Genomic DNA, 23,312 nt, shown 5'->3' with positions numbered 1-23,312 from the left:
AATACAACGTGTAATTATACAACATGCTACTGAAGTGAAATTTCTTCAAACACACAAACATACCGGGATAGGGGTTAACGAATTGGTTTAATTGTATTATTTGTATAATATGAATTTATCCAGAAGAATAAAAATTTTTAGTTTGTAAAATTTATATGTAAGTATACATAAAATAGTTAAAACGTAATGTTTTTAATAAAGCTATCTATCTATCAGTATCCAAAAACCAAATAATTATTGAAAGAAAACATTATTGTGCTTAACCCTTCGTCTGATATGTACATATAGATATTATAAACAGAAAACATTCCAGAAGTATTCACAAAGTGGTTTTAATTTTTGAAAATTTGGATCGTCAGAAACTTTTTGTGGAGTAGTAAATCCAGAGTGTTTCTTCGAAATCTACGCATCAACTACATAAAGATAATCTTTAGTAGACATCGTTTTATGGACACTTAAAATTTCGTTATTTCGCAGTAAAAAGTTGTCTTTTATTGTTTACTCTTTCCCGAAGGATGAGAGAGTGTTGAAGGAAAGTATACGTCAACGAAATCGATCGTGTGGTTGCCAAGCGCCTGAAAAAACAGCGACAAACAAGTGCGAATGTCAGATTCTGTGTCGATGTCAAGAACAGAATCTGAAAAAGCGAAAAAGTTTTTTGAACTACTGTAATAGTTAAAGGAATAGTACAAAAACACAATGGCTGATGCCGGAAAGGAGAAAGGTCCCGACGAAGATGAAAGAATGGAATTTATCCTTAACTATCTCGTCAAGAGTATGAGACTAAAAATGGAAAAATGGAATAAAATGCTCGGAACTCCTGAATTCTTGGTTAAGTATTCTTCAGAGTTTTCTTCCCTTAATTTACTTACGATCAAACGAATCACAGTCTTGTATAAATGTGCTACTTATAAAAGAACCATCGCTCAGCTGTAAGCGCAAATTCTGTATAAGATTTTTATGAAGATGAATTTTGAGGTACACATATAATGTAATTTCAGTATCAATCTATCTCACCGGACAATATCGACAAACATTACCTACTTTATTTTTCAAAAGAAACCATCTTTCACACTCGATCATAGCAGCGTCTGTTATGATAGAAACCAACTTGTTTTAAGGAATCTACTTTAATACTAGGAGAAAATCTTTGATTAATCACATTTTCTGAAACCTTTTTTTAGTTCTTAATTTATAAATAATACGTACACTTACTGCTTTATTGTAGATAGATGCTTTCTTTTTTAATCCTTTAACTCTGGTATTTCATTTTATTTAACTGTATTAGTGACAAATATTAAAAGTTTTTGCCAACAAGTCAAAAAAGAACAAGAGTGGTGATTACAGGATCCACAGCGAGCATGTTTTTTCAAAATGCATTATTTTGGTTAAAGTAGAACAAATATTGTCTTCTAAATGTCATTGGTGATTGGGTATATTAAAAAAAAAAACGCAATAAAAAGCAAAATACGAAGTTTCAGTTTGTTGTTTAAAAAATTAATAGTTGATGAAATGAAACTTAGATATTTCAGGATGTCTCACAGCGAATTTTAATAGTTACGTTATATTTTAATAAGTGATTTGATAAAAAAGAACATTACCCTTCTACTTCGAGGGTCCGTTTTTGTCTGCAATATGATGACGTTTCGTTATCCACAATGAACAGCCACGGTCAGATAGCTAGGTCTTGATCGTCTCAAAAAAAAGAAAAATGATCATCACGATCCTGACCGCGTCTTTAATTGAGCGCAATTTTCAAATGTGAATGAAAGTATTGGCCTAAATTTAACCAATCTTACACTCAGAAAAATGCTCTAAGAAAAATTACTCTAACGTTGTAGAGGTCGTTTCGTAGAAAATGCAGCTCAAATTTGTAGTAAGGTTAACTAACGGTAAACTTAAATTTGACTATAAAATTGTAGTGGTAAATTGTAGGAGAAATATCGACAGAGGCTCATACGAATTCCTTACAATTTGAATGAAATATTTACAATAACAACTTCGTAAATTTCATTACAAAATGTAGTAAGAAAATTGTAGAAAATATAAAGATAAAATGTAGCAATTTTTATTGAATATTTATTTGCGTTTCAGTTGTAAACAAATTTGCTACAATTTTGTATATATTTTTTTAATTATTGTATAGAGATATGCTACAATAAAAAGTAATTTTTAAGAGAAATTTGCAGTACATATTCTTTAACGTTGTAGTTGAGAGACAAACAGTTTGTAGGAAAAAAGTAATTACAATATTATATTAATTTTCACTACAACTTGTTTCTGTCCCTATATTCGCTACTAGTTGTAATGAAAAGTTCTACAATTGTAGAAGTTTGTTCTGCAGTTTTCTCTGAGTGTAGCTTGACTGTAACATGACCGTAACCGGCACGCTCAATGTGAATTAGCCTTTAAACTAGCAAAACTTCACAACTGTTTTCGAGATTTGGGGCATTTTCCTTTAAAATATTCGCGACAAACGCGCTCAATGTGAATTAGCCTTTAAACTAGCAAAACTTCACAACTGTTTTCGAGATTTGGGGCATTTTCCTTTAAAATATTCGCGACAAACGCCTAACGTTTCGGCCAAAAAAAAATTGGAGACAAAAAGGGGTTACGCTACGCCAGAAAAAAATGTCCATATCCATAATTTTGTCTACAATTTTTAGAGAATTGTCACTGGCTTTCTAAATAAACCAGATGAGCGCATGATGTTGTTATCAGTGCCTGCGACAGGACTTTTGACTCCAACTAAAGACTTCAGTGGTGGCATCAAAGCGAAAACCACATTCTTCATAAAAAAAATTAGAGACGTGGTAACCATGCAAAACTTTCGAGACGTCGTAATTTTCGGAGATATATCTCCGAAACCTGTTGACGAACTTGTAGCACTAGGGGAAGCTGTAATAGCGCCCCTATTAACAAACCTTGAAAATCACAAGGGATGGCCTGTGGCTATTTCTAATGACGTTTTAAAACACGTATTGGATTTTAAAAACGTTATTTACCAGGTTGGTAAAGCTCATTCTGTTTTTAAAATGGTTTAAAAATAGAAAAATTAAAAAAAGAGAATTTTACAAACTAGTCCATTGTTTGTAACTCAAAGATTATTTTTCTTTTAAGGCAAAGGGTGCTCTTAAGAGTCAAACTTTACTCGCAATGCCTCCGGGTGTTGAGAGAGTATTTGAAGCGCAACTGAAACTCGAAGAGTCTGGTGGTGAAGACATTGATCTGAGTTTAAAAACAGCGATTGAAGAGACTATTATACGATGGACAAAAATTTGTGGAGAAATTATTAAACAAAATTCCACTATAATGTTTGCTAATAACGCTCATCCGCTGCCTTACAAAGAGGTTGAATTTTGGGTCGCGAGACTTAAAAACATCGAGAGTATATATGATCAACTTAGGGACCCCAGGGTAAAGAAAATGGCAGAATATTTGGAAAATACCAACAGCTCTTACGTGTCAAGTTTCAATACCATGTTCAAAGAAGTTGCTGCAGCTGTAGTGGAAGCAAGAGATGTAACCCTTTACTTGAAACCTATGGAATCAATTTTTTCGAGATTTGACGAAAACGAATTTCCCAATTTGGGTTACGTGGTAAAACCTCTGCTGCACTGCTGTGGTTTACTTTGGGGACACTCCCGTTATTACTGTGAACTTTCGAAAATGGCGCTGATGCTCCAAGAAATAGAAAATCTATTTATAGAAACGTGTTCGCTACAATTAGATCCCAGCGCAATATTCCAAGGAGACGTGGAGGAAACCATCATGAAGATCGAGAAATCGTTAGATGTTATGAATTCGTTTATTGATGATTTCGAAGTACTTCGAGCTAACATAGCTTACTTCTTTCCTGCAGGAGTCGAAGTAAAAGAGCTGACTTTCCATCCTCGTACGGTTTTCCAAAGGCTAATGAACTACATAAAGAGAGTGGAATTAGTCTGTACAATATTGAAAGATTACGTCGAATACGGCAAACTTGACAGAGTTGAAATCGGCGGATTGAAAGGAAAATTTCACGCTGCTAAAATCGAAGAAGTGTTCGATGAATTTACTAAAGCCTACGCAGTTTTCAACAATATCCAGTATGATGTTATGGAACCAGACGATCAGAACATACATCAGGACTACGAAACATTTGCGGAAAAATGCAGAGACCTGGACAGGAAATTGGTTGCCGTTTTCAATCAAAGTATAAACGACTGTTACACAATGGCGTCTGTTTTTAAACTTGTTGCTGTCATGGGTACTTTGATAGATCGACCAATAATTGCTGCAGCCATCAGACCAAGATACACGATGCTTATTGATTTTTTTAACGAAGAATTGGATCAGGTCAAGATTGAATACGATAATGGTAAAAGGGATGGTATCCCAATCGATAACTTTTATCCACCAACGGCGGGTGTGCTTACGTGGTTATACAAGCTGAAGCAAAGGATACTGCAACCGGGTGAAGATTTTAAACTACTGGACGATAAAATAGTTAGATCAGAAGATACATTGCACGCTTTTGAAAAGTGGGACCAAATGCTTGGAATATTGAATACCGAATTCGATAGAGTATTTGCCGAGTGGGCTGCAGCTGCTCCGGGAATTTTACAAGTGAATATCGACAAGAAGCTTTTAATACGAAATTCGTCAGGATTATTAGAACTTAATTTCGATTTCGAACTAACGACAATAATACGTGAAGTCAAATGCATGAAATATTTGCAAGTGGAGGGAATCCCCGAACCTATACTTCAATTCTACGACAGAAACGAAGAATTACAGTACTGTCTGATTGGGCTTAGAAGAATAGTGCAATGGTATAATCATATTAAGCTGAAAACATTACCGGTTGAATATAAATTGGTAGAAGACGAGGTCACTTTTATTGACGAAGGTTTAGAAGCATTAGTAAATGAGTTGAACTGGACAACTGACAGTAAGTATCGAAAAAATACGTATAAAGGATTCCCGTTGCAAATTCTGTCAAACATCATGTTTAAAACTGTATATTTACGTATGACGTGAGTTTAGTTTAATAAGTCGATATCCTGATTGAACCCTACAATCAGTATGAAAATTTCATATCTCTACAACAACTTTTTTCTCGCAGATAGACATCCCGCGGGTCAGTTCAGTTAATATCTTTAATGCTTCAGAAGTTTATTATTAATACCAAGACTGAGGCAGTTTTGGTCTTGCTCTTTCTTTACTCATCACTATTAATTACTAACAACAAGGGAAGTCTGCCCTGATTTGCTAATTATCTCAATTATTAATTAGGAATTAGGTATAATGTGCTTCTGATCGGAAAATTAAAAAAGAAAATATGTTGTAAATATCATAAAAAAGTGAGCTATTCTTTAATGAATATTTTTGTCCTAGTTTACACGTAACTCAAATTAAACCATAATTTCGTTTCTAGAGGCGATATTTCGGTCCAATATATGAATAGTGATTCAGAATTAATTTTGACATTAATAACTTCATGTTTGTCGAAAAATGTAGATATTTTATTAAACGTTATCTGTTATTAAAATGTCACTGGACAACTTCCTGGCGTAATTACTACATTGATTATTTTTTTAGATACCGATGCAATATATGATGTTCATGCAAAAACGAAAAGTTTATACGAAAGAATTCTCGAAGCACAAGCGAACGTAGCTGCAGTTATAGCGGGAATCGAGGCATGGTCGTTACCGTTGTTTGAAAGAAAAGAAGGGATCAAAGAGAATCTCATTGGACTTGGTGACAGAGCTGATAGAGTTCAAAAACGTTACGATCAAGTTACTGCTTCCTCTGGAGAAGTAGCAAAAATGCTGGAGAAAAACTATAGACTCTATTTTGACCTACCAGAGCCCGAAGAAGAACCGGTGAGTTTGTAGAAGAAATAGAAGATATTAGTTTTATGCTGGATTTTACCTTTTATTTTTTACAGGATCCGGATGCTATTCCAGAAGAGGGAGTCGTCGTGGTTGAAGAAACCCCACCACCACAACCACCACCACCCCCACCACCACCTCCTGAGGAAGAGAAGAAAGGAAAAGGAGACAAAGACAAAGATAAAGATAAGAAGAAAAAGGCGAAAGAACCAGAGAAAACACCTGAAGAAATCCAAGCTGAACTGGAAGCTGCCCAGAAGGCTCTCGAAGAAGAACAGAAGGAAATAGAAAGGCAAGCAAAATGGACAGAATATCGGGATTACATTGACGGTGTCCTATATGAAAAAGTGATAAATGCAGTCGGGATCAGTTTGAGTTATATAATAACCGAAATGGACAACACAATAGACCAACCGCCGTTATTCTCGATTGTTTTGGAATTGCACGAGCCCAGAATAGTCTACGTTCCAACGGTAGATCTTGCTGAAAGGGACAACTTTTTCAGATTCATCGTGTCACTTATAGAAGACATGAACAATATGGGAAAGTATATGGCAAGAGTTTCCGAAAACGCCGTCGAACCCAATTATTATCGCGCCATACTGAACACGGAATCAATTCAAAGCCAGTACACTAAAATATTGCAACAGGTTCTGATTGCGATAGAGAATGCACAGGCTTATGTAAAAAAATTCGACGTTTATAAGTACCTTTGGTTGGAGAATAGGCAAGAAGTACTCGAGCAATTTCTTATTTATGGAAGGATACTGACGGCAGAAGAAATAGAATTTATTCGGATGGAAGAGAAAGAAGGAGTCGAGTTCAAACCAACGCCACCAACAATGCAGGACTTTAAAGCCCAAATAGATTATTACGAGGATTTGTTTAAGCAAATGCAACTCGTTGAAACGGAGTACATCATAGACAAATGGCTTCACGTTGACGTACGTCCTTTACGACAAGCGATTTTAAATATAGTTAGCAAATGGGAGAACATGTTTATACAACATCTGAAAGATAGAGTTTACAATAGTCTCGCCGAACTGAGAGCATTCATTGACGAGGCAATACCCGCCATGCAAGTGGAACTGGACGAAGACGATTACGATGGTCTCATAAAGGTCATGGGTTACTTATTTAAAGTAAAGGAACGTATGCTGGAGACGGACAACATGTTCGATCCTTTGAAAGAAATTATCGACTTACTTGCTGAATACGGAGTCGAATTTCCAGAAGAAATTCACGTGGAGTTACAAGAACTTCCTGAATATTGGATGCAATGCAAAAAGGTTATTTCATTTGTTTTAGCATTACACGTTTAAATTAAATCTAATTAAATTATTTCAGGTGGCTGTGACTACCAAACAAAACGTTGCGCCCTTACAAGCCAAACAAGTGAACGCGATCAAGAGACGAATTATGATCTATGAAATCAGACAAACTATGTACCGAGACGTGTTTAGGACTTATCCAATGTTTAAATTTGATTGCAAAAACGTCTATGACGTAATGGACAAAGCGAACAGGGAAATTACCGATCTCGAAAATGAACAAAATAAACTTGAGGAGCAGACGTTTCTCTTTGAAATTCCCTTTCAAGAATTCAAACAGATCAAGGTTTGTCGACGGGAAATAAGATTACTGAAGCAACTGTGGGATTACGTGAACATTGTAATGTCTTGGATAGAAGACTGGAAGAAGACTCCGTGGAAGAAGATAGACGTTGAGGGAATGGAAATGGAACTGAAAAAGTTTGGCAAAGACATCAAGGCTATGGACAAGGAGCTTCGAAGTTGGGATGTCTACATACAATTCGAAGGTGTTATAAAGAATCTCCTGACATCTCTTAGGGCAGTGACGGAACTTCAAAATCCTGCCATCAGGGACCGACATTGGCAACAGTTGATGCAAGCAACAAAGGTATTTTACTTAGAAAGAAATTATAATCGGTAATTTTGTTGATTTTAATATTTCTATTACTTTTTTTCTTTATTGTTTTATTGCTACCATCTTAGGTTAAGGAAATTTTACCGCCACACTATACTGTAAGTAAAAACGAAAAACGAAATCAAAACTGACCTGTATACGAAGTACTTGCCAACTAAAATTAAAAAAATTCTATTATTAGGTGAAGTTTGTCATGGACGATTCTACTACATTGAATGATTTGTTGGTGCTGAATTTGCACAAATTCGAAGAAGAAGTTAAAACGATCGTTGATAAATCGGTCAAGGAGATGGCTATGGAGAAGGTATTGAAAGAAATTAAAGCGACTTGGAGTTCGTACGAATTCGAGGTCGAGTATCACGAAAGGACGAAATTGAAACTTTTAAAGGGATCCGAAGAAATGGTGGAGTTGTTAGAAGAACATCAAGGAGCTTTGCAAAACATGATGACATCGAAGTTTATTGACTTCTTCTTCACGGAAGTAACCGAATGGCTTACGAAGCTTTCGATGGCCGATGCTGTGATATCGGTTTTCTACGAAGTTCAGAGGAAATGGAGTTATTTGGAGAGCATTTTCATAGGTTCTGAGGATATTCGGTCGCAGTTACCGGAAGATTCCAGAAGATTCGATAGAATCGATAAGGAATTTAAGGATGTATTGAATGACATGACCAGAAACTTGAACGTTATAGTGGCTACCAATAAACCTGGCTTGGTACGTCGCATTGAAGGTTTGGAAGCTGATTTGACCCTTTGCGAGAAAGCTCTCAATGATTATTTAGAAACGAAGAGATTGGCTTTTCCCCGTTTCTACTTTGTTTCATCGGCCGACTTGTTGGATATTCTATCCAACGGGAACAATCCTCCGATGGTTTGCAGACATCTGACGAAACTATTTGACAATTTGGCAAAACTAAGATTCGTCCAAGAAGGAGGTAGAGATAGTAAAAGAGCGTCGGGAATGATGTCGAAGGAACACGAGGAATATGTTCCGTTCATATCGAGTTGTGATTGTTCGGGTAAAGTCGAAGTATGGCTAAACAGGGTAATAGATGTAATGCGTACAACGTTACGTAAGGTCTTCCAAGACGCCGTGGTCAGTTACGATGAAAAACCAAGAGAAGTTTGGTTGTACGACTATCCGGCTCAGCCAGCTCTCTGTGGAACGCAAATATGGTGGACGACAGAAGTGAACATGGCTTTCGCTAGGTTGGAAGAGGGTTACGAGAATGCACTGAAAGATTATAATAGGAAACAGATTGCCCAGTTGAATGCACTCATTAATTTACTTTTGGGCGACTTGACCAGCGGAGATCGGCAAAAAATTATGACTATTTGCACGATCGACGTCCATTCGAGAGACGTGGTGGCAAAAATGATAGCTGTAAAAGTTGACAACTCCCAGGCATTCCAATGGCAAAGTCAATTGCGTCACAGATGGGACAACAAAATCGCTGACTGTTTCGCTAACATTTGCGACGCCCAGTTTCGTTATCAGTACGAATATTTGGGGAACACCCCCAGATTAGTCATAACCCCGCTCACTGACCGTTGTTACATCACGTTGACGCAGAGTCTCCATTTAATAATGGGCGGTGCTCCTGCTGGACCCGCAGGAACAGGAAAAACCGAAACCACGAAAGATTTGGGCAAAGCTTTGGGCATTATGGTATACGTGTTTAATTGTTCGGAACAAATGGACTACAAATCGGTCGGAAACATCTACAAGGGCTTGGCCCAAACTGGCACGTGGGGATGTTTTGACGAATTCAATAGGATCTCTGTGGAAGTGTTGTCGGTGGTAGCAGTACAGGTCAAGACCATTCAAGACGCAATCAAAAATAAGAAAGTTAGGTTTTTGTTTTTGGGAGAAGATATAACGTTGATTAAGACGGTAAGTAGTCAAGATTTGTTTCTAAAAATTCCAAGTTTCTCAGTTATGTTGTTGCGAATCCAGTAGTAACGTTCGATTTGATTTTCGAATTAGTATTGTAATTATTAAAGTTTATTTTTACACCAATCGTTCCTCGATACTAATTACAAAGTATCAGAGCCAAGCTGGATTTTCTGATCAATCGTTCCTATTGGTTGGCTAATAGGCTAATTATAATTATTGACTAAGAATATTTTGGATCTTCAAAATTTATGTGGATGTAGCTAGGGGGTGGTTTATGATGAAAACGGATTTTCTTTGAGTTTCTTCTAATTAATTTTTTTCTAAGTGTTATTAATATCTACAATTTAGCGATTAATTGCTAATTAAAACTAAAATTTGATTTGTTTGAGGTTTAGAGTACCTACTATAAAATTTTGCGGACTACTAGAAATACGGAATATTCGATTCGAATTTTAAATTTTTAAATTAATCGATTTCATTGAGCTCTATTCGCATCTAAAGTACTTACAGGGCGATTCACACTATTCTCCGTTATTTTTATTGGCAAGAAGGTTTTTCGAACACAAAATATTTTATGAGATTTCTTATGAATTCTTGAATGAATACACAGAGTGTTTGAAGAAATGTACATACGTATCTGTATTTCTTTACCTTTGCTTATAACGACTTCCGGATATATCGATGAAATTACTTATGGTCTCTTCGTCGTCGTTTTACCAGAAATCCACTGTATATACAAAAATTTGGATTTTTANAAAATTTTTAAAATTTATATTTTTTCACAAATACTAACAAGTGGTTCTGTATTCGGGGTATCGCATCACCGAAACAACCCTTGAGTTTCATACGAACAACTTCCCAGTTAATAACAATATTCAATTCTTTTTAATGATAAATCTCGTAATGATAATGTAGAAAAATAAGTGGAAGTCCATTGAAATTCATATTAATTGATTCAACTATTTATCGTGTTACAACAAAATGTTCAAATCGTTTCGACTGGTACTGGATAGAAGTATCTGTTTCCTTTAAAGTATCGCTATATCATAATTAATTAGATCAAATAAATCTTTTTCAAAATTTACTAATTTTCATCCTTTTTGTTTAAACAAAGAAACGACTCGATCGAATGTTATGTAATTCTTCTCAAGTTAAAAATAGAAGAAAATATAGAGTGTTTTCCATTTTAATTGCTACAAATACGTGATAAAATAAGTCATAAAATAAAGATTTGAGAGTTTTTTGTCTTTCGCCAAAAATAACTGAGAAATGTGGGGGCAGAGAAGTTATGTGAAACATCCTGTAGGTACATACATGCACTAAAATTGTTTATTTGGTTTACTAGGTTGGGATTTTCATAACCATGAACCCTGGTTACGCCGGTAGAACCGAGCTCCCCGAAAATCTGAAAGCTCTCTTCCGCCCCTGTGCAATGGTGGTGCCAGACTTTGCGCTCATATGCGAAATTATGCTGGTGGCAGAGGGATTTCAAGAGGCTCGTCTTTTAGCCAGAAAATTCATCACACTCTACACGCTATGTAAAGAACTACTGAGCAAACAAGATCACTACGACTGGGGTTTACGTGCCATCAAGTCAGTACTGGTCGTTGCGGGTTCTCTGAAGAGAGGTGACAGATTGAGACCTGAAGATCAGGTGCTTATGCGAGCACTGAGAGACTTCAACATTCCCAAAATCGTTACCGACGACGTACCGGTATTTATGGGTCTGATTGGCGACTTATTTCCGGCCTTGGACGTACCGCGTAAGCGAGATTTGGAATTTGAGAAGACGATCCGTAAATCGGCGATGGATTTGAAGCTACAACCGGAAGACGGATTCGTGTTGAAAGTTGTACAGCTCGAGGAATTGTTTGCCGTGAGACATTCCGTATTCATAGTCGGTTTTGCTGGTACAGGTAAAACGTGTGTCTGGAAAACTCTCAACAAAACGTACGCAAACCAAAAACGAAAACCGTTTTACAACGATCTGAACCCGAAAGCGGTAACAAACGACGAACTTTTCGGAATTATCAATCCGGCTACTCGAGAATGGAAAGACGGACTATTTTCGGTCATTATGAGAGATCAAGCAAACATGGCCGGCGACGGGCCGAAATGGATCGTGCTCGACGGCGATATCGATCCCATGTGGATTGAATCGTTGAACACTTTAATGGACGACAACAAAGTGCTGACGTTGGCGAGTAACGAAAGGATCGCTTTGACCCCGTTCATGAGACTGTTGTTTGAAATTGCAAATTTGCGAACGGCAACACCCGCCACCGTGTCCAGGGCTGGAATATTGTACATAAATCCGGCCGATCTCGGCTGGAATCCGTACGTGAGTTCCTGGATCGATACGCGAGAATCGCAGAACGAAAAGGCCAATCTTACGATTTTATTCGATAAATATATTCCGACGTGTTTGGACGCGACTAGAACGAAATTTAAGAAAATAACACCGATATGCGAGATTGCACATTTGTGCATGATCTGTTTCTTGTTAGACGCATTTTTAGTGCCTGAAAACGTCCCCCCCGACTGTCCCAAAGAATGGTACGAGATCTATTTCGTGTTTTGTGTCGTATGGGCTTTCGGATCGTCACTGTTCCAGGATCAACTGGCCGATTGGAGAAACGAATTTAGCAAATGGTTCGTTAACGAGTTCAAGACCGTAAAATTCCCGGCCGCCGGCACAGTGTTTCATTATTACATCGATCAAGAAACGAAAAAGTTTCAACCGTGGACGGACCTGGTTCCCAAGTTTGAGTTTGACCCCGAAATTCCGTTACAGGCAACCCTGGTGAACACGGCAGAGACTGTGCGTGTCAGATATTTCGTCGACATACTTATAGCCAACAAACATCCCGTTATGTTAATTGGAAATGCGGGAAGCGGCAAGTCCGTCATAATGATCGATAAACTTGACAGTCTTCCGGAGAGCTACGCGGTTACGAATGTCCCTTTTAATTTCTACACAACATCTGAAATGCTGCAGAAAATTTTGGAAGGACCGCTAGAGAAAAAGGCAGGCAGGATGTACGGTCCTCCCGGTAATAAAACAATGATTTATTTCGTTGACGACATGAACATGCCAGAGGTTGATAAATACTTCACGGTACAACCGCACACATTAATCAGACAATGGATGGACTATCAGCATTGGTACGACAGACAAAAACTATCACTGAAAGATATAAGTAATGTTCAAATGGTGTCGTGTATGAATCCAACGGCTGGTTCCTTCACGATTGATCCAAGATTACAGCGACACTTTTGTGTATTCGCGATCAGCCCGCCGACATACGACGCCATGGTGGTAATCTACAGTTCAATTTTCAGCCAGCACTTGGCAATACCTGCCCTCAAGTTTAACCCCAACGTTCAGAAACTCTGTGACAATATTGTAGCCGCTGCACTGAATATGCACAGTAAGGTAATATCTAATTTTTTACCGACTGCTGTGAAATTCCACTATAATTTCAATCTAAGAGACACCTCGAATCTTTTCCAAAGTATTATGTATTGTACCGGAGATGCCGCTCCCACTGCTTCTCACATGATACGTCTATACATGCACGAGTCTTATAGGGTTTACAGCGACAGATTCATCGAACAGCCGGATATAAAGAACTTCAGTAAACTATTGATGGAGACAGTCCGCAAAGGATTCGAAGAATTAGACGAGGGTGAGGTAATGGCCGAGCCATTAATATTTTGTCATTTCGCTGAAGGTTTGGGTGATCCAAAATACTATATGATCAGAGATATGGATCATTTGAGTAGACTGCTGAACGAAGCATTGAGTAGTTACAATGACTTGGTGGCAGCGATGAATTTGGTACTTTTTGACGATGCCATGCAACATATATGCCGAATAAATCGCATAATAGAGGGTCCTAGAGGCAATGCGTTACTTGTTGGCGTGGGCGGTTCTGGAAAACAAAGTCTAACCCGTCTTTCTTCCTTCATCTCTTCGTTGGAAGTTTTTCAAGTGCAATTGAAGAAAGGATATTCAATAGTCGATCTCAAACTTGACATTGCCACAATTTATGTAAAGGCAGGAATGAAAAATGTCAGCAGTGTCTTCTTGATGACCGATTCCCAAGTGGCCGAAGAGAAATTCCTGGTAGTTGTCAACGATATGCTTGCTTCCGGTGAGATTCCCGAATTACTCACCGACGAGGAGACCGAAAATATTTTGAATGTTATGAAACCGGAAGTTAAAGCGGCTGGGTTGCAGGAAACAAGGGAGAACTGCTGGAAATTTTATATAGAACGCTGTCGGAGAATAATAAAGACTGTTCTATGTTTTTCTCCTGTAGGCTCCACGTTGAGAGTGCGAGCCAGAAAATTTCCAGCGATTGTTAACTGTACATCGATTAACTGGTTCCACGAATGGCCAGAGGAGGCCTTGGAGTCCGTATCAAAGAGATTCTTAACCGAAATAGAAGTTCTACCACCGGAACTGGTGCATCCGATATCGTTGTACATGTCTTTCGTGCACGTTGTAGTAAATGATATGTCAGCTGCATATCTTCTAAACGAAAAGCGGTACAATTACACGACACCAAAGACATTTTTAGAATTGATCGCTCTATATTCGAAATTGTTAACAGAGAAAATACGCAACATAGAAAATAACATATTTAAATTTGAAAATGGGCTAACGAAACTTGTTTCCACTGCCGAAGAGGTGGACGGGTTGAAAGATATTTTGGCAGTGCAAGAAGTCGAACTGGCAGAAAAGAATGCAGCCGCCGATGCTTTGATTAAAGTTTTGGCTGTAGAAAACGAAAAAGTATCGAGCGAAAAAGAATTTGCTTCCGAAGAAGAAGCTAAAGTAAAAGTAGTAGAAGAGGAAGTGTCCGTCCAGCAGAAAATATGTGCGGAAGAATTGGCAAAAGCCGAGCCAGCCTTGATTGCCGCCCAGCAAGCGTTGAATACGTTGAATAAGAACAATCTTACCGAACTGAAGTCTTTCGCTCAACCGCCGGATGCAGTCGTTGCTGTCACTGCTGCCGTTTTGGTTTTGTTTACACCAAAAAATAAACCTATGCCGAGAGACCGCAGTTGGAAAGCCTGCAAAGGTATAATGGCAAAAGTCGACCAATTTTTGTCTGACCTTGTTAACTACGACAAGGATAATATGCAACCCGAGGTAGTGAAAGAAGTAATAAAGTATACTCAAACTCCAGGATTCAATTACGAGAATATTTTAACCAAATCGGCCGCTGCAGCTGGACTCTGCTCCTGGGTTATTAACATTTTGAAGTATTATGATGTTTTTGTAGTGGTTGAGCCCAAGCGAAAGGCGCTGCAGAAGGCGACGAACGATTTGAACGCTGCGCGAGCAAAATTGACGGAATTGAATACAAAGTTGGGCGTACTCGAACAACAGCTAGCCGTGTTGAAAGCGGATTTTGATGTAGCAACAGAAGCTAAAATGAAATGTCAAGCAGAAGCGGATGCAACTGCCTTGATGATCGATTTAGCAAACAGGCTAGTCAACGGACTTGCATCAGAAAACGTCCGATGGAGGGAATCGATAAAAAGCTATCAAGCATCAATCACAACAACTCCAGGAGATATTTTACTTTTGACTTCATTTATATCGTACGTTGGATGCTTTATGAGAAAGTATCGTATAGATATGATGAAGAATAAGTGGTTGCCGTATCTGAAACGTTGTGACCCTCCTATTCCGATGACCGAAGACCTAAATCCTCTATCGCTTGTAATAGACGATGCAGTGGTTGCTAAGTGGAACAATGAAGGCTTGCCAAGTGACAGCATGTCCACAGAAAACGCCACAATTTTAGTTAATTCGGCGAGGTGGCCTCTAATGATCGATCCACAACTTCAAGGTATAAAGTGGATAAAAAACAGATTCGGTTCGGAACTAATAGTAGTGAGACTTACAACTAGAAACTACTTGGACATGATAGAAAGGGCGATTTCTAATGGGAAAGTAGTTCTCTTGGAAAACATCGGTGAAGCTCTTGATGCCGTCTTAGATCCCATTCTTGGAAGAGTTTTGATAAAGAAGGGAAAGGCAATTAAGTTGGGCGACAAAGAAGTTGACTATGATCCTAACTTCAGGCTCATAATTCAAACAAAGTTGGCAAATCCCCATTATAAACCGGAAATCCAGGCACAAACTACTTTGATAAACTTTACAGTCACAAGGGATGGTTTAGAGGAGCAACTTTTGGCGGAAGTGGTGAAGGCCGAAAGGCCGGATTTGGAAACATTAAAATCTTCTCTGACAAAACAACAGAACGATTTTAAGATCACGATAAAATACTGTGAAGATGCTTTATTAGAGCGATTATCTTCGGCAACGGGCAATATATTGGGAGATGTTGCATTGGTAGAAAATCTGGAACGAACTAAAAAAACTGCAGCGGAAATTGAAATAAAATCCGTTGAAGCAAAAGCAACATCTATTAAAATTGACGTAGCTAGAGAACATTATCGACCTGCAGCCATAAGGGCTTCCCTTCTTTATTTTATATTGAACGAATTATGCAAAATCAATCTCATATATCAGTTTTCATTAAAGGCGTTCACCACAGTGTTTCTGAATGCTCTGGCAAGAGCTGATGAGGCAGACAGTCTTAAAGCTCGAGTGATAAATTTATTGGACAGCATAACGTTCATGGTTTTCATGTACACCAGCAGGGGATTATTCGAACGTGATAAACTTATATTTAAATCACAAATGGCATTTCAGATTTTGCTCAATGCGGAAGAAATAACATCGGAGGAGCTCGATTTTCTCCTCCGTTTTCCAATAGTTGCTGGTGTAAATTCTCCTCTTGATTTCCTCAGTCATCAGTCGTGGGGGGGTGTTAAAGCTTTATCCAACAGGGACGAGTTTAAGGGTCTCGATAAGGATCTGGAGGGTTCTGCAAAACGATGGAGAAAATTTGTTGAAAGTGAAAATCCCGAAAAGGAGAAATTACCAGGCGAATGGAAATCCAAGACGTCACTTCAAAGGTTATGTATAATGAGAGCACTTCGCCCAGACCGAATGACCTATGCTATAAATGTTTTTATTGAAGAGAAATTGGGTTCCAAGTATATTACCGCTAGATCGATTCCGTTTGAGAAGTCGTACGAAGAAACGAGCAATTCAACACCGACATTCTTTATAATATCACCTGGCGTAAATCCTTTAAAGGACGTAGAAATGTTAGGTAAAAAGTTGGGTTTTATGTTCGACTCCGGCAACTTTCATATGGTTTCTCTTGGACAAGGCCAAGAAGTAGTTGCAGAGCATGCGATGGACGTTTCAGCGGAGCTTGGTCAATGGGTTATCCTCGAAAATATTCACTTGGTCGTGAAATGGTTACCCACATTAGAAAAGAAGATGGAACAGTTCAACGAAGAATCTCACAAAGATTACAGACTTTATATGAGTGCAGAAGCATCTGCTGATCCGATGTCTAATGTACTGCCACAAGGAATACTTGAGTCGTCGATAAAAATAACAAACGAACCGCCAACAGGAATGTTTGCCAATCTTCATAAAGCTCTGGACAATTTTACCCAAGAAACACTAGAAATGTGCACAAAAGAGGCAGAATTTAAATCAATATTATTCGCTCTTTGCTATTTCCATGCAGTAATCCAAGAGAGACGTAAATTTGGAGCGCAAGGATGGAATAGGGTTTATCCATTCAATTTTGGCGATCTTACCATCAGTATTAACGTATTGTATAATTATTTAGAAGGGAACCCCCGAATTCCGTGGGACGACCTGCGATACCTTTTCGGGGAGATTATGTACGGAGGTCATATTACTGACGACTGGGACAGGCGATTGTGTAGAACGTACCTTTTAGAATACATGCAGCCCGAGTTAGTAGAAGGCGAATTGGAAATGGCGCCAGGTTTTATATCACCCCCCAACACAGATTATCAGAACTACCATCGTTACATAGATGACAGATTACCACCGGAATCTCCTAATTTGTACGGATTACACCCGAATGCTGAAATTGGTTTCCTAACTGCGACGTCTGAAACTTTATTCCAAACCGTATTCGAACTTCAACCGAGAGAAGCTGAAGCTGCAGTTGGCGTTGGAATATCGAAAGAAGATAAAGTCAGAATGGCGATCGAAGATATTTTGGACAGACTTCCGGAAGCATTTCCTGTGCACGAAATGATGGCCAAAGTGGAAGAACGAACTCCATTCATTATCGTTTGTTTCCAAGAATGCGAAAGGATGAATATGTTAACAAACGAGATGAAACGATCGTTGAAAGAACTGGAACTTGGACTGAAAGGTGAATTGACCATCAGTTCAGTCATGGAGGAATTGATGGAATTTTTGTTTATGGATAAAGTACCTGATCCTTGGGTAGCCAAAGCCTATCCCAGCCTACTTGGCCTTAGTGCGTGGTGTGCAGACTTGGGAAATAGAATTAGAAGCTTAGAAGACTGGTCTGGCGATTTAAATTTGCCTCCAACAGTCTGGTTGGGTGGATTCTTCAATCCACAATCATTTCTTACGGCCATTATGCAACAGACGGCTCGAAAAAATGAATGGCCGTTGGATAAGATGTGTCTGCTTACTGACGTAACAAAGAAACAGAAAGAAGATTTTACGAGTCCACCAAGAGAGGGTGCTTATGTCCACGGACTATTCATGGAAGGGGCACGATGGGATATCGCTACTGGTAGTATAGCTGACTCGAAACTGAAAGAATTGTATCCAGTTGTGCCCGTAATATATATTAAGGCGATTACGCAAGATAAACAAGATCTGAAGAACATGTACGATTGTCCCGTTTATAAGACGAAATTGAGGGGACCGACCTTTGTTTGGACATTCAATTTGAAAACTAAGGAGAGACCGACAAAGTGGACTTTAGCAGGCGTCGCAATTTTACTGCAAATATGATGTAGAATATTATTTTAGAAAAGTGAAATTTTAATAAACACTTAATATTTTAATTGTTGTTACGGGACTGTGGCATGAATGAATAGAGCATGATATGAAACATTTGAATATATTTTTGAAACTGCAAGTTTGGTATTAAACTAGAACCTCGATAAGATAAAGACTAAGGGAAACATAAAATAATTTGAGTTATTGAGGTTTTTACTTACTAAGGGTTTAAGTTTTAAGCTTTAAAATTATGGATTTCTAGTGACAACAAACTCTTCAGCTTTTTCCTTTAGTATCGGTCCACTAACACTAATGTTTTTACATATTTCTACACTGTCTTAGCCAAGCATTTTTCTAAATTAGGAAATTTAGCAATTCTTAGTTTTTACACAGAAGACTTTCTCCCGATTCAAACCACTTTTCACTGCTTACTGAGGATGCNCAAAGCTTTGGGCATTATGGTATACGTGTTTAATTGTTCGGAACAAATGGACTACAAATCGGTCGGAAACATCTACAAGGGCTTGGCCCAAACTGGCACGTGGGGATGTTTTGACGAATTCAATAGGATCTCTGTGGAAGTGTTGTCGGTGGTAGCAGTACAGGTCAAGACCATTCAAGACGCAATCAAAAATAAGAAAGTTAGGTTTTTGTTTTTGGGAGAAGATATAACGTTGATTAAGACGGTAAGTAGTCAAGATTTGTTTCTAAAAATTCCAAGTTTCTCAGTTATGTTGTTGCGAATCCAGTAGTAACGTTCGATTTGATTTTCGAATTAGTATTGTAATTATTAAAGTTTATTTTTACACCAATCGTTCCTCGATACTAATTACAAAGTATCAGAGCCAAGCTGGATTTTCTGATCAATCGTTCCTATTGGTTGGCTAATAGGCTAATTATAATTATTGACTAAGAATATTTTGGATCTTCAAAATTTATGTGGATGTAGCTAGGGGGTGGTTTATGATGAAAACGGATTTTCTTTGAGTTTCTTCTAATTAATTTTTTTCTAAGTGTTATTAATATCTACAATTTAGCGATTAATTGCTAATTAAAACTAAAATTTGATTTGTTTGAGGTTTAGAGTACCTACTATAAAATTTTGCGGACTACTAGAAATACGGAATATTCGATTCGAATTTTAAATTTTTAAATTAATCGATTTCATTGAGCTCTATTCGCATCTAAAGTACTTACAGGGCGATTCACACTATTCTCCGTTATTTTTATTGGCAAGAAGGTTTTTCGAACACAAAATATTTTATGAGATTTCTTATGAATTCTTGAATGAATACACAGAGTGTTTGAAGAAATGTACATACGTATCTGTATTTCTTTACCTTTGCTTATAACGACTTCCGGATATATCGATGAAATTACTTATGGTCTCTTCGTCGTCGTTTTACCAGAAATCCACTGTATATACAAAAATTTGGATTTTCTTTATTGTTTTATTGCTACCATCTTAGGTTAAGGAAATTTTACCGCCACACTATACTGTAAGTAAAAACGAAAAACGAAATCAAAACTGACCTGTATACGAAGTACTTGCCAACTAAAATTAAAAAAATTCTATTATTAGGTGAAGTTTGTCATGGACGATTCTACTACATTGAATGATTTGTTGGTGCTGAATTTGCACAAATTCGAAGAAGAAGTTAAAACGATCGTTGATAAATCGGTCAAGGAGATGGCTATGGAGAAGGTATTGAAAGAAATTAAAGCGACTTGGAGTTCGTACGAATTCGAGGTCGAGTATCACGAAAGGACGAAATTGAAACTTTTAAAGGGATCCGAAGAAATGGTGGAGTTGTTAGAAGAACATCAAGGAGCTTTGCAAAACATGATGACATCGAAGTTTATTGACTTCTTCTTCACGGAAGTAACCGAATGGCTTACGAAGCTTTCGATGGCCGATGCTGTGATATCGGTTTTCTACGAAGTTCAGAGGAAATGGAGTTATTTGGAGAGCATTTTCATAGGTTCTGAGGATATTCGGTCGCAGTTACCGGAAGATTCCAGAAGATTCGATAGAATCGATAAGGAATTTAAGGATGTATTGAATGACATGACCAGAAACTTGAACGTTATAGTGGCTACCAATAAACCTGGCTTGGTACGTCGCATTGAAGGTTTGGAAGCTGATTTGACCCTTTGCGAGAAAGCTCTCAATGATTATTTAGAAACGAAGAGATTGGCTTTTCCCCGTTTCTACTTTGTTTCATCGGCCGACTTGTTGGATATTCTATCCAACGGGAACAATCCTCCGATGGTTTGCAGACATCTGACGAAACTATTTGACAATTTGGCAAAACTAAGATTCGTCCAAGAAGGAGGTAGAGATAGTAAAAGAGCGTCGGGAATGATGTCGAAGGAACACGAGGAATATGTTCCGTTCATATCGAGTTGTGATTGTTCGGGTAAAGTCGAAGTATGGCTAAACAGGGTAATAGATGTAATGCGTACAACGTTACGTAAGGTCTTCCAAGACGCCGTGGTCAGTTACGATGAAAAACCAAGAGAAGTTTGGTTGTACGACTATCCGGCTCAGCCAGCTCTCTGTGGAACGCAAATATGGTGGACGACAGAAGTGAACATGGCTTTCGCTAGGTTGGAAGAGGGTTACGAGAATGCACTGAAAGATTATAATAGGAAACAGATTGCCCAGTTGAATGCACTCATTAATTTACTTTTGGGCGACTTGACCAGCGGAGATCGGCAAAAAATTATGACTATTTGCACGATCGACGTCCATTCGAGAGACGTGGTGGCAAAAATGATAGCTGTAAAAGTTGACAACTCCCAGGCATTCCAATGGCAAAGTCAATTGCGTCACAGATGGGACAACAAAATCGCTGACTGTTTCGCTAACATTTGCGACGCCCAGTTTCGTTATCAGTACGAATATTTGGGGAACACCCCCAGNCATGGAGGAATTGATGGAATTTTTGTTTATGGATAAAGTACCTGATCCTTGGGTAGCCAAAGCCTATCCCAGCCTACTTGGCCTTAGTGCGTGGTGTGCAGACTTGGGAAATAGAATTAGAAGCTTAGAAGACTGGTCTGGCGATTTAAATTTGCCTCCAACAGTCTGGTTGGGTGGATTCTTCAATCCACAATCATTTCTTACGGCCATTATGCAACAGACGGCTCGAAAAAATGAATGGCCGTTGGATAAGATGTGTCTGCTTACTGACGTAACAAAGAAACAGAAAGAAGATTTTACGAGTCCACCAAGAGAGGGTGCTTATGTCCACGGACTATTCATGGAAGGGGCACGATGGGATATCGCTACTGGTAGTATAGCTGACTCGAAACTGAAAGAATTGTATCCAGTTGTGCCCGTAATATATATTAAGGCGATTACGCAAGATAAACAAGATCTGAAGAACATGTACGATTGTCCCGTTTATAAGACGAAATTGAGGGGACCGACCTTTGTTTGGACATTCAATTTGAAAACTAAGGAGAGACCGACAAAGTGGACTTTAGCAGGCGTCGCAATTTTACTGCAAATATGATGTAGAATATTATTTTAGAAAGTGAAATTTTAATAAACACTTAATATTTTAATTGTTGTTACGGGAATGTGGCATGAATGAATAGCGTATGAAATGAAACATTTGAATATATTTTTGAAACTGCAAGTTTGGTATTACACTAGAATCTCGATAAGATAAAGACTAAGGGAAACATAAAATAATTTGAGTTATTGAGGTTTTTACTTACTAAGGGTTTAAGTTTTAAGCTTTAAAATTATGGATTTCTAGTGACAACAAACTCTTCAGCTTTTTCCTTTAGTATCGGTCCACTAACACTAATGTTTTTACATATTTCTACACTGTCTTAGCCAAGCATTTTTCTAAATTAGGAAATTTAGCAATTCTTCGTTTTTACACAGAAGACTTTCTCCCGATTCAAACCACTTTTCACTGCTTACTGAGGATGCCCAAATTATTCCTTTAAGTTATAGAGGGTTTTTATTTTAAGTAATACAAGTTTTACACTCTGAGGGGAAGGGAACAAAATTTTATGAATTTATAGAGGTTGATTGATACGTTTTCAAGGTTTAAGTTATCATGGTTCTACTGTAATAAAAATGTCATTGTTATTGTTTTTAAAAACAAATTCAATAACTTATCTTAGAAAGCTCAAATTATTCCTTTAAGTTATAGAGGGTTTTTATTTTAAGTAATAGAAGTTTAACACTCCGAGGGGAAGGGAACAAAATTTTATGAATTTATAGAGGTTAATACTTTTTCGAGGTTTAAGTTATCATGGTTCTACTGTAATAAAAATGTCATTGTTATTGTTTTTAAAAACAAATTCAATAACTTATCTTAGAAAGAGAAGATATGATTTGGCCGCTAGTAATCTACGGGGTAATTTTCAGTCATATTATTATGTTGGGTAATTCTTAAACACTCCGGATGCATCCAGGATAAATTTCTTTAAATTAAACTAATTCTTCCCCCCATCAGTCACTGTGAGCTCGAAACTGTTAGCACCATTGCTTCGATTGGTCGAAATTCACTTTTGTGAACAATTTGTTCACTTTGTATTAAAAATGTTTTGAAAAATTAAATTTAAAGGAATTGTTTGTAAATTGGTATGCAACACATCGTACACTTCAGCATAAGAAATTGCTGATACTAACTACGTAATACTACTTTGCCCTGTGCTGACA

The 23,312-nt window shown here is 37.8% G+C and overlaps 3 protein-coding genes across 3 annotated transcripts in view; all 3 read left to right on the top strand.

The window, feature by feature from the left end:
- The first annotated feature begins 313 nt into the window (after positions 1-313).
- On the top strand, positions 314-18,647 carry LOC108743358 (dynein beta chain, ciliary). Its single transcript, XM_018478905.2, has 8 exons — positions 314-831; positions 2,667-3,008; positions 3,121-4,933; positions 5,584-5,870; positions 5,936-7,168; positions 7,227-7,799; positions 8,008-9,720; positions 11,069-18,647. The coding sequence occupies exons 1-8, from the start codon at positions 700-702 to the stop codon at positions 18,635-18,637; spliced, it is 13,662 nt and encodes a 4,553-aa protein (XP_018334407.1). The 5' UTR covers positions 314-699; the 3' UTR covers positions 18,638-18,647.
- A 415-nt stretch (positions 18,648-19,062) lies between these two features.
- The window catches only part of LOC112904598 (dynein beta chain, ciliary-like), a 14,136-nt gene continuing 9,886 nt past the window's right edge, over positions 19,063-23,312 (top strand). Inside the window, exons 1-4 of the mRNA XM_025975010.1 lie at positions 19,063-19,311; positions 20,095-20,124; positions 20,208-21,575; positions 21,838-22,065. Of these exons, the coding sequence (XP_025830795.1) occupies positions 19,063-19,311; positions 20,095-20,124; positions 20,208-21,575; positions 21,838-22,065 (1,875 nt within the window). The remainder of the gene's footprint in view (positions 19,312-20,094; positions 20,125-20,207; positions 21,576-21,837; positions 22,066-23,312) is intronic.
- Positions 21,553-22,166, top strand: LOC112904597 (dynein beta chain, ciliary-like). The gene has a single exon (XM_025974986.1). The coding sequence runs from the start codon at positions 21,553-21,555 to the stop codon at positions 22,144-22,146; it is 594 nt and encodes a 197-aa protein (XP_025830771.1). The 3' UTR covers positions 22,147-22,166.

The sequence above is a fragment of the Agrilus planipennis genome, unplaced genomic scaffold, assembly GCF_000699045.2.
Source record: "Agrilus planipennis isolate EAB-ADULT unplaced genomic scaffold, Apla_2.0 scaffold36, whole genome shotgun sequence".
Classification (NCBI taxonomy): Eukaryota; Metazoa; Arthropoda; class Insecta; order Coleoptera; family Buprestidae; genus Agrilus; species Agrilus planipennis.
Note: the sequence above shows the minus strand (reverse complement) of the source record. Positions and strands in the feature narration are given on the sequence as shown.

Excerpts from the sequence above, each read along its gene's own strand:
- LOC108743358 (XM_018478905.2), top strand. The coding sequence starts at position 700 with ATGGCTGATGCCGGAAAGGAGAAAGGTCCCGACGAAGATGAAAGAATG. Across the intron at positions 832-2,666 it reads TCGGAACTCCTGAATTCTTG|AGAATTGTCACTGGCTTTCT; the intron begins GTTAAGTATTCT and ends TACAATTTTTAG. Across the intron at positions 9,721-11,068 it reads ATATAACGTTGATTAAGACG|GTTGGGATTTTCATAACCAT; the intron begins GTAAGTAGTCAA and ends TTGGTTTACTAG.
- LOC112904597 (XM_025974986.1), top strand. The coding sequence starts at position 21,553 with ATGGAGGAATTGATGGAATTTTTGTTTATGGATAAAGTACCTGATCCT.